This window comes from Mustela putorius, unplaced genomic scaffold (genome assembly GCF_011764305.1).
Source record: "Mustela putorius furo isolate JIRA1106 unplaced genomic scaffold, ASM1176430v1.1 tig00000145_pilon_pilon_pilon, whole genome shotgun sequence".
Classification (NCBI taxonomy): Eukaryota; Metazoa; Chordata; class Mammalia; order Carnivora; family Mustelidae; genus Mustela; species Mustela putorius.
Window position 1 is genome coordinate 31317094 of NW_025421294.1, and position 18609 is coordinate 31335702.

The 18609-nt window shown below is 42.6% G+C and overlaps 1 protein-coding gene and 1 long non-coding RNA gene across 2 annotated transcripts; both read right to left on the minus strand.

The window, feature by feature from the left end:
* Positions 1–438: 438 nt before the first annotated feature.
* On the minus strand, positions 439–17831 carry ISOC1 (isochorismatase domain containing 1). The gene is made up of 5 exons (XM_013055246.2): positions 17457–17831; positions 8139–8258; positions 7825–8028; positions 6073–6189; positions 439–849 (listed from the first exon to the last, which is right to left on the minus strand). Exons 1-5 carry the CDS (start codon positions 17757–17759, stop codon positions 703–705), a joined length of 891 nt encoding a protein of 296 aa, XP_012910700.2. The 5' UTR covers positions 17760–17831; the 3' UTR covers positions 439–702.
* LOC106005609 lies at positions 13723–17304 on the minus strand. Its single transcript, XR_006605379.1, has 2 exons — positions 14131–17304; positions 13723–13914 (listed from the first exon to the last, which is right to left on the minus strand). It is a non-coding gene; the product is annotated as an uncharacterized LOC106005609 (long non-coding RNA).
* Positions 17832–18609: the final 778 nt, after the last annotated feature.

Genomic DNA, 18609 nt, shown 5'->3' on the forward strand with positions numbered 1-18609 from the left:
ATTGCGAACCATTCTGTTTAAAAAATTAAAACAAAGAATGGCCCAATGAGCTAAAAAAAAAGAACATTAACAGAAAATGAGTGATAGTGACTAGAATAAGAAAATTAGCATCATCAAGAAAGATACATAATTATTCAGTATACATTTGTTTGGTTAGATCAACACTACTTACTCAAGTAAGTTGACTGCATTGTGAAAGAAAGGGGTAGCATGATCCATAGGTCTGTTTGAAATTCTCACCTAATAATCCTATTTCAATCTATCTGTAAAGTAAAAGCACTGAGTCTGGGCTACAACAGACATCTTAATAATACTATGAAAGTCAAACCATTATTGGTACATTTTTTCTTTACAGTGCACAATTTGAGAAAATGTCACAAGAGTATTCACGTTAAAAAAATAGTGACCAGTGGACACAATATACACAAAACAGGCACCTTCATTACAATTATTTTAATAAATAAAAGCACATTAACCCAAAAAAGAAAAAAAGAAGAAGAAGGTAGGCAGCACCTGAAGCCTTTGACAGTTGTAACTAAACGTTGGTACCCAAATGGTCTAATTGGTTATGTTTGACTAAGAGGCGCAAAAAAGGAGCCAAGTTTTGACTTTAACATTTTAATTCTAGTAGAGACAAGAGCTTGTCCAGGCTTACAGTCCTGTCACCTGATGGTGAGCAGCATACCAGACCTTCAAATGTCCTTATACTTTGGAAAGCAGGCCTGACTCTGGAGCACTCGCCTTAATTAAATTCTGAATTTCCTTGAATTTTGGATGGTCTTTATCTGCCACCAGCTGTAGCAGAACAGCTTCACTCGTAGTCACTATGATCCCGGTTCGAGCAAGACGCTTAAATAAAATAAAATAAAGGCAAATCAAGAAATGAGCACAACAAGGAACATTGTATTAAACAACAAAAGCTATGGCGGGTTAACAATAATTAGTGTCCTCTATTAAAGCCATGGTCCTTAGTCAGACCATCCACTTAAGTGATGGGGACAGATTTCCAACTAGTCACACCACAAAATGATTAGAATTATTCTCAGTAATAGTAATATGGACTAGAAACAAGGAAAAGAAAATATGTAGCTAATGTTATGACTTATACGTGCCAGGCACAGAAGGGACATCAAGACTATCAGGGTAAAACAATGATTTTTAATTTCTTTTTTCTGTCTCCAAACATATGACATATAGCAATGTGTGTCCTTCCCATAAATCAGAAAGAACTGGTGGTAGGAGAGCCTCATGCAATTTGTAAGAATGTGCCCCTGTGGCACATGGGTGGCTCAGTCCTTAAGTGTCTGCCTTTGGCTTCGGTCATGATCCTGGAGTCCTGGGATCAAGCCCCACATTGGGCTCCCTGCTCTGCCGGAAGCCTGCTTCCCCCTCTCCCACTCTCCCCTGCTTGTGTTCCCTCTCTCATTGTCTCTAACAAATAAATAAATGAAATCTTGGGGGAAAAAAAAAAAAGAGTGTGCCCCTAGGCTGATAACAGACTCACCAGCACTGCCACCACCATAAACTTCAGAATCATGAAACAAGAGCATAAAATTTAAAGTTTTGCTGACAGATCAAAGAATGTTGTTGCCAAACTGCCCCAGTGGCATCATAATAAAGAAGCAAGGACAGAAGTCTCAAGGAGGGAAGAAGGGAGAGAGGAGGGCAAAGAAGACAAAATTGAGAACAAGCAGGAGAGGGGAAGAGAAGGGAATGAGAGAGAATTCTAAAGTTCGAGTTGTCTTCTCTGGCCATCTCTATTACCAGAAACCATAGGGAAAAACCTGGCCAACTGCTGTCCCTCAAACCCTCTGCTGTAAGAACCAAGGAGACAGGCAGAGACATAATTCCCAGGCAGGTCAGGGGAAAAGACCCGGGTCAGTGACTCTTCATAAAGGAGGAGTCAGAACAAGAACCAGGACATCCTCCAGGAGCGAAGGTGAAGCCTTCGGATGCTTGCAGATGTGCAGGCCTAACCTTCCCACTGGCTGAGTAAACCCCTCCTTTTTGTCCCCAAAGACGCAGAAGGGAGAAGCTCAGCCCACTTCTCAGAAAGCCATCATGGATCTCAGCAGCCTGGGTGGGAAAGCATGCAGGGTAGCTGACCAGCAGGCTCGAGGAAAGAAAAAACAGTAGAATTACATAGGAAAGAGGGAGAAAAAAACCAAGTGTGCTAGTACCCTGTATGTTGGGGACAAATACCCAAAAGTGAGTTTTTTGAAGACTTCTGGAAACTGAAGTCCTTCTCCTTTTAGTCCAGTTCTGACTATACTATCAAAACCCTTAGACATCTCCAGGACTGTGTGCTTCCCTCCCAGAGAAGAGCAGGGGACAACTGTAACAATAGAGCAGCGCCTGACTTGACCAGCTGGTGGCCAGCCTGGCCTTCCTCAACGCTCAATGAGGGGACTCTCAAGGATTCACTCTGAATCTTAATCACACACTTGCAGTGTCTGTGAACATGCCTGATGCATGTAGAAGTGCCAAAGAAGTCAGTTCTCACTCATCTTTCTAGTTCCTCCGTGAGGCAGGAAGGACAGAAAACTATTCCCAGGTTATGGAAGAAAGCAGATAACCCCTGAAAACACCAGCTTCCCTAGGGCTCCACTGACCACAATCTGCTGGACTGACAGCAGGTCAGTAGTCCCTGGTGAGAGTCGGGTCACCGTGGCAGAGGTGGGCTGGTATGCTCGAGGCACAGAAACACATCTTAGTCAACTGACGCCAACCCATGGCTTCAAGATGGAGATATGGCCAAGGCTGACTGGATTTAAAAAAAAAAAAGAAAAAAATCAAGCCCTCCTCCCTCCCCCGCAAAATCAAGCAAAGAACCTGCTTAAGCAGAAGGCGTGGCTCAGCAACATGCAACGTTTTTAGAACTGACTCCTAGACCTTCCCACGGTGCCTACTAACCCCAAACTGAGTGCCTGAGCAAAGAGAGAAAAGCAGGAGCTTCTGCAGACACAAACAGGTCTGGGCACATCCACAGGCGCTGTAAGGACACCTCCAGTCCTTCTCCCAAACTCTCTTTCCCGGCTGAGAATGAGGCCAAACTTCAAACTGCACCTCTTTAATGCACACAGATATAGGGCTCCATCGGCTTCCAAAGTTCATCCCCTACACTTACAAAACCAGTCCAGCAAGGTCGAAGGAAAAGTTACTCTGACCCACAAACCTCAAAATGCAAGGGCACAAAGCCATGAAACCTTCAGAGAGGGCAAAGGTGGGGGGTGGCTAAACCCAGTAAACTTCCAATCAACACGAACCACCCCCACCCCCACTGCAAGTCCAAGGGTATCAAGTTCCAGAGAGGGTTTCATTCTATTTTATTCTGCATTTACTCTACAATTATTAGTTGAAAGAAACAATGCCTGACAAACAGTTGGTGCTCAAAATATTCTGTTGAAGACAGCACTCGCCACAAAACCATGCCCCGAAGTTTCAATAACAGTATCTATAAATCTTATTAATATAATGATCTCAATAGGCAATGTGGGTAGTCTTAGGAATTCCCGTGAGGAGCTGTGTTCTAAAGGAACAGGGAAGGTGAGCTGGCCGGATTGCTCTTTAACTTTCAAAGTCCTACAGTAAAAGAAATAAAACTAACACTTCTCCCAATAATTTAGGTACAAACTATAACACCTCCATCAAAAATTAAGACTGGGGCGCCTGGGTGGCTCAGTGGGTTAAGCCTCTGCCTTCTGCTCCGGTCATAATCTCAGGGTCCTGGGATCGAGCCCCGCATCTGGCTCTCTGCTCAGCAGTGAGCCTGCTTCTCCCTCTCTCTCTGCCTGCCTCTCTGCCTCCTTGTGATCTCAATCTCTCTCTCTCTGTCAAATAAATAAATAAAATTAAAAAAAAAAAGGGGGCCTTGGAGTTAGCAAACAAGAAAATTGTGTTTAAAAAAAAAATTAAGACTAAGAGAAAAATCTGCAGTGTGGCATGCCTCCCCCATCGCCATATGACCTGATTCTTTCTTTTCACTTTACAACTTCTGTGCTTGAACCCACACGATGCTGGTTGCTCTGCTTCCCCCAAAGCCACCGGAGAACCACACTCCCTCCTTCCTGCCGGTCTGAGAAGCTGACCTACTGCTTCTACATTTTGGGTAGGACTAACCACACGGATACAACAACAAATAATAACCACAAGAGAAATAAGTGCAGCAGCTAACATTTGAGTGTTTACTGCGTCGGACAGTACACTAAGTGCCACCAACACCTGACCTCACTAACCCTCACCAAATCCCCCAGTAGGGTGGCTTTTCCCTATATCCACTTCCCTGATAAGAAATCTGAGGCAGTGGGGCTCCTGGGTAGTAGCTCAGTCATTAAGTGTCTGCCTTCGGCTCAGGTCATGATCCCAGAGTCCCGGGATCCAGACCCGCATTGAGTCTGCTTCTTCCTCTCCCACTCCCCCTACTTGTGTTCCCTCTCTTACTGTCTCTGTCAAATAAAATCTTTAAAAAAAAAAAGAAAGAAAGAAAGAAAAAACTCTGAGGCACGTGTACTAGATAATTTGTCCCTGGACACACATTTACAAAATGCCAGGCCCTGCATTCAAACCTGTAATATCCCTCCAGTGTCCAGACTCCTAGTCACTGAGATAAGACGACTTCCCAAAGAGTGTCCGATGGTAAAGAGGTTCACTATGTTTGTATCCCCAGTGTTAGGAGGAGGCAGAGGTACCAACAATCATAAATTTCTATAATAAATGCCATAATAAAGACATGTCTCAAAAACTTATTTAAGTGGGGCACCTGGGTGGCTCAGTGGGTTAAGCCGCTGCCTTCGGCTCAGGTCATGATCTCAGGGTCCTGGGATAGAGTCCCACATCGGGCTCTCTGCTCAGCAGGGAGCCTGCTTCCTCCTCTCTCTCTCTGCCTACTTGTAATCTCTCTCTGTCAAATAAATAAATAAAATCTTTTTTTAAAAAAAAAAAACTTATTTAAGTGGAGGACAAAAGTCCTTGCAATTTCTTTATAAGCAAGATTGTTATTTTTGGATGTTTTTAGTTTTCCACTTCCGTGGAAACACTTCAAGTTCTGGCCCTTAGCCTTCCTAGAGAAGGGATGGCCAACCAGGGCCTTAAAGAAGCTGCTGCTGCCAATTCCCCACTTGCTTCTGCATCGGCCCTCTCTGCACAGACTTTTCTCCTTTCTTGCCTATACTCTCTCATTTGCCCTACCTCAACACCCCTGGGAACACTCCTGGCAGAAGCAATGACTTTGCAATCCAACACAGAAAGTGGTTCATAGGCCAGCTTGGGCCTGAACACAGGAGGATCTCAACAACGACAAAATAAATCTATATTTCCCATTCTCAATAAAAATCATCAGTTAAAGAATATGCCAACTCAATCCACATGGACATGACTCTAAAATTATTGCAGAACTAGAATTAAATGCGAGAGAGAGAACAATCTACAATACGGAGTGAGTGTTTCAAAGGATTATGTGGTAGTTTGCTTTTCAACAGCCTTGGAAGAGAAAATGCTTACAAAAGAGTACTGTTAAGCAACACTGACAAAATATCTCTGATTCCCTGACTATGGTCCACCCTGATCCTCTGGGGCAGGCAGCCAAGAAACACTATGTGTGAGTGGTGTTCAGAGGCAGTGACACACCTCCCATTGCCCAGAAACTCAAGACAGAAAACCCAACAGAGGCTGAACCAGGCTTAGGCTGGCCATGCCCTAGGGTTGGGCTGAGTTAAACTAGGTGGGCTGTTTCCGATTTGCAAATCTCTCAGTGATGCAGATTAAGCTTACTAGAAGGCTTCTTACGAGTTCATACATCAAACCATAGCAAAGTCAGGAGGAAAGATATATAAGAGCTTCTGGTATCACGAGAAATCTAGATCTGAGGAGATGGAAGATATAAAACAAGATTTAATGGTAAGACCTGAAAGGTCGGTCAGCATACCACCAAGATTCCGGAAGTCAGTGAATCTGAAGTTGTCAAAAGACATGCAAATTGAATATGTCAATTTTTCATCGCTATGAAGTATTCATGATTCTTCAAATTAATCGGGAAAAATTGACAAATTACTTATTTTCAAGCAGGACAATTACCTCAAGAGCAAACATCCGGTCCATCATGCTTCTCGATGAGGTGGCATCAGCAACAATATGAACCTCAATACCTCGGCCCACTAGCTCCAGAGCTGTCTGCTGGATGCACACATGAGTCTAGGAAGGACATTAAAAATCCTATGTAATAATGTGGGCACACATTTTACAAATACGTGACAACATGATAAAACAGAAAAAAGCACTACAGTTCTCATGACCTTGCCCTCCATCTGGCTTTGCCTCTAACTTGCTAGGTCATCTTGAAAATAAACATCTCAGGCTTTGGTTTCCTCACTGTAAACTCAGAAACTGGATTCCATCAAGCCTCCTCACACTAGGATCCTTGAGCATATATATCCTTGGAGCTCCGTGACAATTTTTTCAAAAGGATTTTCATCTGTCATCTGGATGACCTTCCTAAGGCTGACTACTACCACTCCATTTTGATGCTGCTCGTGGTTGGGTTTATTTCTGAACTCACTCTGAGTGCCCAACACAAAGAATGAGTCAGCAGTACTGTACATGGAGAAACAAGTAGAAAAACTAAGTTGGTACAAGGTACCCAGTAGTAAAGGTAGGCCAAGTTAAAAATAACAAGTGACAAAGGCAAAAAATATCCAGTATACAGCACAAGCAGATGTATCAAACAGATTCCATCTTTGTAGGTACTAACTTGTAACAATTCATTAGCAGACAATACAGAGCAAAACCATGCCCCACAAGAGCTCTGTTATATAAGCAATGAAAGCACATTTCAATAATATCAGGATGCCAAACTTATGTGCACGTGATGAGTGAGCTTTGGAGAATTATCAAGTGGCATGCCATTAAAATTGGCACTGGAGGACTGTTCAAAGATGATTTTGATTAGGCATGAGGTATAATAATGACGAATGAGCAAAAAAAAGTGCCGAAGTCAGCAAAAGTATTTGGCATGACATATTTATATCAATAGGCTTCCTCTGTATTTATCATTATTGAAGTCAAAATACAAAAATACTTAATGCACACCTAAAACTAAGGCTGCATCCTTGTACTCTTAAAACCTACAGTATAAAACCTACTATCATAGGTATATTAAATTTATACTATTTGGATTTCACTGTATTTATTGTTTTTTTCCCCATAATTTTAAAATTTAACTCAATAAATGTTTAAATGCTATGAATAAATACATACATTCTGTATATATAAATGCCAAAAAACCATCAAACAAAAAATCATTTTAATCCACATAAAGAATCTTGAGTATTTTTTTCCTTCAAAAAGGTACATAAGTGATTCAAGAGGGAAGGACAAGGAACTACAGGACTTCTGAGGTTTTTCTACAGCAAAAATATGACCAAGGTGAAATCCTATAACACATAAATAAAAATAACGCCTCTGAATGTAGGCTGATCGATTCTTGTGCCTCTGCTTTTAACTACTACTTTTGGGGCACTGTGTTTTTCTGCTGTGATATGCATCCCTTAACCAGCTACCTGCTCCAAGCAAGTTGCACAGCATGTGTGTTTTAGTTTCCTCATCTGTAATAGGGGGAGACCCAAAGTACTTCATTGGCTCAGAAAGTCACTGGGAGTGTTGAATGACTGAAGAGCTACAGATCACTGCCATGCAAAGAGTCAACGTTCATGGAAGGGTGGTGGATGTTTCTCATCATTACTATCACCTACCACCTAGCCTACACATAAAACTGCACTGCAGCTTTTCTACAAATGACAATGTACCCCAAACATAACAAAATGCACTTACTTCTACTCCAAATAATACAACACTCCTGACTCCAGGAATCTCGGCTAATGCTGCTTCTACTTCTGGTATTACCATTGAAAACCTGGTCTTTGGAAGGACCAGTTTTACACCTGTTAGGTCAATTTCTTGAACGGTGCTCCCAAGACCTTTAGGGTACTGTTCTGTTACGATAACTGGAATTCCTAACATTCGGGCCCCTTGTAACTGGAAAAAACAAACAGAAAACAAGGATAATTAGCAATTTATGTATTTTGTAACTATATAAATGTATACCATGCTTCAGGGAATTGGAAAAAATAAACAAGCAAACATACCAATCTCTGTCCCACGCTAATAATATCCCCAAAATATTTGATGGCTGGTCTAAATCGCTCTTGCATATCACAGCAGAAAAACACAGTGCTTGAAGGTGTAAGATTTCCCAGGGTGGTGAGCTGAGGAAAGAAGAAAAAAGAATGATTTAGCACTCGTTATACAACGACATTTATTTTCAGTGGAGGTCAATAAAGGAGAAAAGTGTTCCTACTGCTTGCCCTAGTAAGTCAATTTCTACAACTATTATCCAAAGGAAGTGATCTGAATTATTGAAAAAAAAATTATCCACAAAGATATTGACTGAATTGTTTTTAATAATGAAAATCAGAAAAAAACCAAGGACCAACAATACAGAAAAGACTTCACAAAGTTTAACACACTCCCATGAGAAAAAATTTTTTAAAGAACTAAAATAATATATGCAAATAAGTTTTTAAAAATATTTGAACCATCTATGAAGAAATGCTCATGATCTAATATTAATTTTAAAAAGAGAGCACAGGGGCGCCTGGGTGCTCAGTCATTAAGTGTCTGACATTGGTTCATGTCATGATCCCAGGGTCCTAGGATCGAGCCCTGCATTGGGCTCCTTGTTTGGTGGGAAGCCTGCTTCTTTCTCTCCCTCTCCAGATGCTTGTGTTCCCTCTCTCACTGTCTCTCTCTCTCTCTGTCAAATAAATGAATAAAATCTTTAAAAAAAATAAATAAATAAAAAGAGAGCACTGAAGTTCAGCAGTATTTCAATCATGTGAAAATATAAATAGAATGTAGAAGCAAACACATGTAAATATTAACAAGTAGTTACACAGTTACGGGTGTCAGTAATACTTTTTTCTTTATACTTTTCTTACCTTCTCCAAATGCTATTTAAAAACACTTCCCAGACGTTATTTAAAAGTACACATCGCTTTTACTGTTAGAAAAAAAAAATGTTATGATGGTAAACAACTTAAGTTTGATGATGGCATTGCTTCTAAGTACAAAAAGTAACCCTGAAAATAATCTGTAGCAGAGACTACGGAACATAAAACTAAAAAATCAGAACAAATTCAGAACTGCTGCTGTCATCAAGACAGAAATATTAAGATGCTGTTCTCAGGAATAACTTCTCAGAGTTCAAAAAAAGAAGTGCAATGAAATAATGCCAAGCACATCACCACTGTTCAATGGACAGACATAAATTGGACACCTGCATTCGTCAACAAATTCATCATCATCAGGAAATTAATGAATTAAGGTTAAAAACAGGTATTAGATTACCCAGCTTGACGTTAATTGCCATAGTTGGTTCTACAGAAACAACGTGGGCGCAGGAGGAGTCTATAAAAAAGTGGAAAACCGCTGGTGAATGTTAAGAATTTCATGTCACTGATGTATTCTTCAAGGTCCACGATGCTGTTCTTCCTGCCTTCTCAAATTTCAGAAAGCACTGCAGAGAAAGAATCTGGTCCTGAATGAACCCATGCCCCTCCTCTTACTAGCCAGCCCTCAGATCTCCCCTCAATTTTCCCATTTTGCCCAAAAATCACCCATGGATAATGTCTGTTAATAATTTTCTAGAGAAAATCCTTTGTCCCAATTACATGATGGTGGATTCCCCACCAGCCTGGCCCTACACACTTCCAGGAAACAGTTACTACAGGAATTAGGTGCATCATTATAAGAAATCTCTTATCCTTCCAGTGAGTTTGTACTTCCTTATCTATGTGCTGGTCTGAGGAACGCTGGCACCTATCTCCCTCTACAGAGCAAATTCATGGCAGGATGGGAGTGCCATCTGTAATGCTAACACTATGTAAAAGGTTTCCCTACTTTGCCAATAAAGGATGACCAAAATAAATATTCAAGCATCTTAAATTACATATTCAGTCTTTAACTGTTTCGCTCCCTTAAATTTTTAATGCAAGTATCATTTTCCAAAGCACGGAGCGTGACATATATTTAAGTACCCAGGACACAATTTTTAAAACCAATAACTATTTATGAATACATATTTTAAATTCTCAGTAAAAATTAAATTTTGGATCAAAGGGCTCAAAGTCTAGACACCCACAATGTGTTTAGGGCACATGACAGAATGCAATTTACCTGCAACTGGTCTGTTTCAAATTACAGCAATGCAACTCAGTCATTCTCGTCATTCCACGGCAGTGAAAGAAGCAAGCAAGCAAAATAAACCAACCTAAGTGTGCCAGATGGCCAAGCACCATCATACTCAGAGCTCGTGGCCGCTCTCTCTCTAGCTCGCAGATCTCCCCTCAGATAACAGACGAACTCTGTACACATTCCCAACAAGTTTAGTCCTCCTGGCTCTAAACTCACAGAAGGTTATTAACAGCAAATCAGAAAGTAAGTGGCTAGAGACAGGCAAACTGGTATCAACAAGAAATGATAGGTGACAGAAAAAAAATTCAAAGTATACTAAAAGCAGATCAAAACTCAACTAGTTCCACATCTAGACTTCTAGTGGAACAGTATATATATAATAACATAAATTGGGACATCATTTTAGCACACTCAACTAAGAAAATGTTAAACTATATAATACTTCAGGACTATGATATTAAAATGGGCAAATGTATTGGGATACATAAAGGAATAAAGCCTTACCTATCCAGAAACCCTAAATATTCAGAGTTGTGGTCTCCTGGTGTTTTCTGTTCCTACCTCCTTTCAGCTGTGATGTCTCCTATTCTGGGCAGGGGGCCACATCAGATATATTTCATAGTAGACACAGACTGAGGATGTCAAAAAATGCAGCCACAAAATCCTCACCACCTTGAAAACCCCTTCTAGTATAGGAACTCATCTATTAACCTTCAGCAAACAGAGAAACGACAGAGATAATGTGACAAGGCATGTATGTTCTTGCGCAGAGATGACTGGCTATAATTTAGTGAATCAAAAATGCCCAGACAGTCTCTCTCAGGAAGTCAGAGTTTAACTCCTGATACCCCTCTTGGATGTGGACTGCATGAAATGACATGATTCCTCAAAGTAGAATATAGAGGAGGCAACAGGGTGATTATTTACAATGGAAAAAATCTGCAGACACTGCCTCAGCCAGGTGATCAAAACTGAAAGAATCAGTCATGCCACATTGCTAGTATATCGACTTGAAAAAAACGCGTTAAGAACGACCTTCATCATCTGCCTCTCAAAATCCCACAGCCCCATTTGAAGTGTGCGAAAAACATCAGATAAACCTAACTGAGATACATTCTACCAAAATATCTGACCAGTACTCCGCAAAACTGTCAATGTCATCAAAAACTACACAATACAATACAGACAAAACAAGTCTGAAGACCCAAGGGAGCCTAGGAAGACATGACAACTAAACATAATTAGTATCCTGGAATGGACTATGGAAGAGAAAAATGGCATTCGGGAAAAACCAGTGAAATGTGAATAAAGTGTAGAACTCAAGAGATTTGAATGTACCAGTGCTGGTTTCTTGGCTGTGACATGCACTGTGCCCAGCAATGTAAGATGACAGTCAGGGGGGAAACTAGGTACAAGTATCCAGGAACTCTCCGGGCTATCTCTGCAACTATGCTCTAACACTGTGCTAAAACTGAAAGCTTATTTAAAAACAACAACAACAAAACAACAACAACAACAAAGAGGTATCCCTACACTATGGTAGTTGGGGGAAAAAAAAAAAATTGCTACTTTTGATAAGCCAGAAAGAAGGCTTTGAGGCTACAATAAAAAGGAGAAAAAACAAAACAAAACTACCCTGAGAAACTCTAACCATGTCCCACCAATCCATCCCCCAAATTCACATGAATTCAATAAGTTGTTATTCAATTACACACTGACTCTAAAACCCAGGGACTTCTTAACTTGACTCATAAATTTCTCTTAAAGCAAAACGTTGTAGATAACTAAAAACGCTGCTCAGAATATGCTGCAACTGCAAGATAGCAAATTAAAAGTACACTGGGTCAAATGCTGTCACAAGTTAAAACACAGCAATTACAAATCATTGCATATTCAAGAAACATGAAAAAAAATCACATATAAAAAATGTGTGTGTGCAAACATACATACCTTCATTTATCTATATATCAGCAAACATCTCTATACATGCATACACATAAATAACACATATCTCAATAAACATATTCAAATACAAAAAACTGGTCAGAACCTGTAGCACCCTTTAGAGATCAATTGCAAATATAAATTTTTGTCCATTTTCTTAAGAAATGTCACAGCTGGAATCTGACCAGATTTAGCACTTAAAAGACTTTCATCCCCAAGTCCCATTTTACATTATTATATTATTACAACAGTATATCCCCCTCTTCATTACCACCTGTGTTCTGACCATTTTCTAACAGCAGCTGTCCATCTGCAAGGAACCTGTTCTTCCTCGGTTAAGTGCCCCTGGTGACTCAGGACAGGCACATACACGGCGGAGGCCGGCCTTGCTCAGTGATGCTCTCTCTGTGCCCCTCTCTGTGTTTCCACAAAACCAATTCACGTTGAGTGTTTTATGTTGAATTGTGTCCCCCAAAGTTCGTATGTTGAATTCCTAACCCCCAGGACCTCAGAAAGTGACCTTATTTGGAAATAGAATCATTAAAAAAATAATTAGTCAAGATGAGGTCACACTGGAGCAGGGTGAGGGCCAGCACCAACATGACTAGCATCCTTATAAAAAGAGGCAATCTGGACAGAGAAGGCCTTGGGAACATGAAGGCAGTGATGAAGGTGATGGGTCTATACACCAAGCAATGCCAAAGATGTCCAGAAAACCAAGAGCCAGGAAAGAAGCATGGAACACATTCTCGCTCACAGTCCTCAGGAGTCGACCCTGAATGTTAGCCTCCAGAACTGGGCGGAAGTAGGCTTCTGTTGTATAAGCCACTCAGTGTGTGGTACTTTGTTTAACAGCCTTCTCGTGAGAACTACTACTGGGAGTAAACTGTGTGTATTTAGGAATTATTAAAGTTTGGAATTGTAAATGGGATGTGTTCAAAACCGAGGCAGTCTATGAGAGTCACAAGATAGGCATGATATGCTTGGGAGAGAGTCCAGAAGGGACGGTCGGGTATCAGTATTTCTACTCAGAAATGTTTGCAAGGAAATGTGATTACCACAGCTACTCCCCTGGGGTAGCAGAGCTGTGGGCAATAGAATCTGAGACCAAATCTCAATTTCCCTAAATTCAATTACATGAAATCAGACAAATCATTTACATTTTCAAACAGCAGTGTCTTAATCTGTAACAAAGCAACAAAACAGTATCTACCTCAGAGGGCTACTTCAAGGATTAAATGGGCTTCATATAATCAAACAATAAATTCATAGTCCCTACTCTCAAACACTGCTTGTTTACAGGTAGCCTCCACTAAGGGGAAAAAAGTATGCAATGCTGGGAGCAGTAATACAAAATGTTAAATTTTTTTTTAAAGTGACACGCACAACACATTCTCTCTCTCTCTCTCCCCCCCATCAAGCCAATGGGGGAGAGACAAACCACATCCCTCACATTCCAGCTCTTTCCTCTCAGTGCCCTGACACTATTCACCTCCCAGAGATCTGTCCCGCCTGCTTCTCTATTCTGTTTCTGAGCATTATTATCTATCTGCTCCTCCTACATGCTCCCACAGTAGAGGTTTCATAATCAAAAATCACCACCTTCAAAATAGCAAGCCCAAGGGGAAACAGATTCCTTTCCTTCATCTTCCCAAACCAGGTCTTCTCTCCCTTTCCACCATGAACTCTGGGGTCTCTTCTGGCTAATAATAAATGCCATGCCCTCTGTTAAAAATAATAATAGAATATGAGTAGTAGTAATAAAACTCTATAAAAGTGAAGGTGCTCTGGAGCTAAATACCTTCCCAATTAACCATCTCAGGAAAGGTCAAAATAACCTTCCCAGGGAAGCCCTTATCTCCCACCCACACAAAGCTGCCAGAGCCTTCCCTCCTACATACAAAGGGAAAATGGCCTCACTGGCATCCTCGTCATGCCCACCTCTTCCTCTCTTCTGTCTGGGCTCTGCCTTCCATGGTGACAAGCTGGAAAATACACTGGAGGTGGTAGGATATCAAATGTACAGGAGTCTCCAGGGTTGAATGTTTCCATTAGTAAAAACTTGGGAAATACCTTAGGAAAAATTAAAACTTGGAAGTTATAAAAATGACCTAAATTCCCACTGTTCAATCCTCTCATTTACATTTCTTCCTTTGTGTCTCAAAATGCCTCGGACTTCAAGCATTCTGACAAAGCAGAAAACACATAAACCATGCTAGAAACATGAGCTGTCTTCAGCTACCTGAGCTGTCAGCAGACACTCGGTCCCTATGAGATGATTTCAGAGAAGAAGACACTCAAAAGTCCAATATTCACAATGGGGGTCTCAAAGATCAGTCCCCACAGAACCACTAACCCACTACAGGTGCACACCATATGGCATAAGCAACCACTGTGTGTTACAAGGTCATGGTAGCAGCAGTCAGAACAAGTGTGAAAGCAAAGCCACTCCCCTATGTAAATTAAGAATATATTCTAGAATATAAGTATGTGAGCCAGGGCCCTAGAGGCTCTAAGGTCCAGTTGAAGCAAATAACAAGTTACATTATTTAAGCAGAGGACTACATAAAGCCAAACTTTCGCTCTCTGTCCCTGCTACTGGGAGAAAGGGACCATCAGGCCCCAGGAGCATGGCCTCACTGAAGGACCATCCTGAGTCTTCTTAAGTGACAGGCACGGATTCCAAAGAACAACGAATACCAGCAAAACAAATGATATTACAAACTCATGTTTCTGGCCTGTTCTCTATTCTACCTGATATTTTCATTAAGCATGAGAAGAGAAGATGAATGCTTTGGTCAGCTACCAGGAAGGGACTTCACAAGCTTTGATGGCTCCACCATTACCAGAGAACCTTGGGCAATTTCTTCCATTTTCTGCTATTTTGCAAAATGAGAGGTTATAAGGTGAGGAACAAGAATGGGGTCTTATCCGTGTTTGAATTCACTGTGCCAGGCACTTAAAGCTGCCACTCAAATGTTTCTGTGATGAACTCTATGGTCTCATTTAGCTATAAAATATCCATGTCTGTAGGATTACACAGCTCGGTTCCAAAAACATGTAATAAATTGTTCATGAAAAGAACTATCTTCCCTTTCACTTCTAAGTATATACACACTAAGTACACATATGTCTACATTAGAGACATATACTCATATACATATAAATAGGTATCAGAATAGCTTTATGGGTATATATGGAATGTATGTAGCCTTCCACATTTATTTTATAGCTGGAGGAGGCACCGGGCTGAAGAAGTCAACGTATTATTACTAAAAGGAGACAGCATAAAGAAAAATACTGTTAAAAACTTTAAAATACTTAAGGTATTATGTAACAGACTTTTCAGAACTCTTGGGCTATTTAATGAGATATAAACAATATCTTTAAAAAGACTGAACAGAGTTGTGCTATTATAATTATTATTTTAAACATCACCACCAAAAAAATGTTATCTCCTATACCAAGCAAAATATTTCAAAAGCCACAAGTTACCTAAATTATAAAATGGCTTTTGAGAATGTACAGGACATTTCACATATACACATATACATTACTAATTTCCAGCACGTTTCATTAAAGTCAGTTGGCAGACATGGGCCTTGAATTTTTCAAAATAAGTAAGTCTTATCTTGTGGGGAAGGGGAATAGACTTATAGATGTGGAGGGGGGGGTCACTAGTTTGGCATAGTATCTTATTAGGTATAGCCCACCCTCCCTCCCAACCACTACAGAAAATGCATCACAAAGAAGTCTGCATCTTCAGGTCAGCTGCAGACCTCCTCAGTTAGAATTTGGATTCTGGCCTTTATTAATGGATTTGTCAAAGGTGCATCCAACTTCTTGGGTATTTTGGCAACAATAACCTAATACAAGAACAAGGAAGACTGCAGAGAGGTGTCAGCCACGAAAACTCTTGAAGACATAAAAATGGAGGGCGGGGGTGGGGGGAGTTGTAGTAAACACCTACCAACCACCATTCTCACAATTCTCTGTATGGACAACAGGGCAAATTCTGGGGTATCAGAGATCATCCTTTTAGAATCCCCACAGGGCTAAACAGTGGAACCTCACAGCCTTTGTCCTTTGAACACAGGAAATTTATCCAGGTAAAAGTATCTGCTTTGGAAGCTTCTTGCAGGGGTGCTGGGGCTGGCATGGGTGCTGTGGTGATAAGAAACAAAACCAATTCTGCAGCTACTGACTACAGCTGGGTGGAAGAAAAATCTAGAGAATAATCTTAAGAATATGACAAGTAAAAAAAAAAAAAAAAGAATATGACACTTGAATATAAAACGCCTTCTAAGCCTGATTCCCACATTTCAATTTGGTCTTCCGAAGAAATGGCTTATCGGTTTCTCAACAAAAGAAAAATTGTTGATAGTGTAGCACCTAAAATATATCTTACGTTCTCTCTTTCCAAAAATAAAAATCCTCCAGTGAATCCTCTGGGCATAAAAAGAACAAGAGACAGGCCCGCATAGTTATTAGTGCATGATTTTAAAAAATATATATGTATATATATTTAAAAGCTATAAAATAATCCTCAGGTGCAATAACTTTCTCGGCCAGCACCATCGGGAAATCCTGGTGGAGGGAAAGTTGGGTAATTAACAAGGTATTACAGTCCTGAGTCAAATGACTTTTTGAACGTAGGCGACGTACATATAATCAAGAGATCCAGTAACCCGTTACCAGGATGAGGCTACTCAAATGGTTATTTCACTTAAGGTTAACGGAGGCTTAAGCTCCAGGAACTACAAACTGGAGAGAGGAGCGGGGAAAGGCCTGACTCCTAAAGTTTGTGTTTCCGCAGTTGGTAAACACAACTCCGGGTAACAAACCCTAAGGCCAATACCCCCATCAACTCTTCACCCCCATTCGGCAGCACTCCCACAGAAAACCACAGCGAGTACCGCACGGCCCTTCGGTTACGCAGGCGGCTGGACCTGCTCCTGGCACACAAAGCGGATGCGGCCGGTCGAGGACCACACACGTGGGGGCGTTCTCGCGTGCCCAGACGCGCCGGGAGGCCCACGCCCCCGCTTCGGGCGAGGACAGCTGGTGACCGTCACCTTCGGACTGGCCCATTCTCTGAGCCGTCCCCGAGGACTGCGCTCGCGGCGCAGCCCTCCCCAGCCAGCGAGGCGCGCAGGGCCCGGCGCCAGGGCGGCGCGGGGCACCTGAGGAGCGCGGCGGGGGCGGAGACAGAGACGCGCGGGGACCGGCAACAGTGGCTGGGCGCGCGGCCCTCCCGCGGGACCCACCTGGATCTGAAGCGGCACGAGGCGGACCTTGCAGCGCTCGCTCACCGCGAAGCCCTTGGGCAGGTCCACGTACTGGCCCCACTCTTCGGCGAAGAGCTGCACCACGAATTTGCGGTGCATGTCGATCTGGTCGCCGTACAGGCTGAGGAACTTCTGGATGAGCAGCTCGTAGCCCGCGCCGTGCGGCACGGACGAGGGCCGCGCGAAGACCGAGAAGCAGAAGAGCACGGGGACCGTGCCCGACGGCGCCCCCGCGCCGCCGCTGTTGGGGAGCGCCGGGACAGCCAGCTCCGCCGCCGCCATGTTCCCCCCAGCGTCTGCCAGCTCCGAGGCCAGCAAGGCGCAGACAGGGCCGGCCGCCGCGGCCCCGCCTCCCCGCGCCGCCCTCCTGCTCGGGAAGGCGAAGGGGCGGGCCCTGGCGGCCGCAGCTCGCGCGCCCTCCCCCGCCCCGCAGAGGGCGGACCGCGGCAGAGAACCGGGCGGTGGGGCCGGAGTGCGCGCCAGCCAGCGCCTGCGCCCGCCGCCGGGACCGCCCCCTCCAACCTGGACTTGGCTAGGCGGCCGCCGTGCGCGTCTAGTACGCAGGGGAAGTGTGTGGCCCCCAATTCCCCCGCGCTCCGCCCACCTTCGAACAAGCGCTGTTCGCGGGGAGTTGCGTTCTGTTTGGGGGCCGAGGGCTGCCCAGCTTTATCTGCCGGGACACGTTACCTGTTGGCCTTGTGCAGAGGCAGGGTGGCGGAAGTAATGTCAAAACCGAAAGGTCACACTGGTACAGACTCTAAGAAGAGCAGCAGAATTTGTTTCCTTAGAAGGGTCATCCGAGGCTCAGGATTTCATATTTTTTTCAGTCCCATGGGACACAATATCTCTAGTAATGAATTTGATGTCTTGGCCTCCCTTTATCTCATCCCAATTTCAGGGTGAATTTGGATTGGGAATTGCAAAAGATAAGGAGGTTTATGAGCAAAGTCTTGAGGAAAATCGGGACTTCATATTCAAACTGAGCATTTCTGTTTTTAAGCGAGTAAGAGGGATCACTTTCAAATAAAGTAATCCCCTGCCTTATGAACACTGTAAAGCACTATATAAAATTAACGGGAATTAGAGAAACATACGCTATGAAAAAAGTTTCCCTAACATCAGGTCCTGGGTC

What these genes read in the sequence shown, in the direction of transcription:
- ISOC1 (XM_013055246.2), bottom strand. Translation starts at nt 17,759, where the DNA reads ATGGCGGCGGCGGAGCTGGCTGTCCCGGCGCTCCCCAACAGCGGCGGC. An exon ending in TTAGCGTGGGACAGAGATTG is followed by an intron (nt 8,029 to 8,138) that starts GTATGTTTGCTT and finishes TGTTTTTTCCAG; the next exon opens with TTACAAGGGGCCCGAATGTT. An exon ending in ACCGGATGTTTGCTCTTGAG is followed by an intron (nt 850 to 6,072) that starts GTAATTGTCCTG and finishes ATTTTATTTAAG; the next exon opens with CGTCTTGCTCGAACCGGGAT.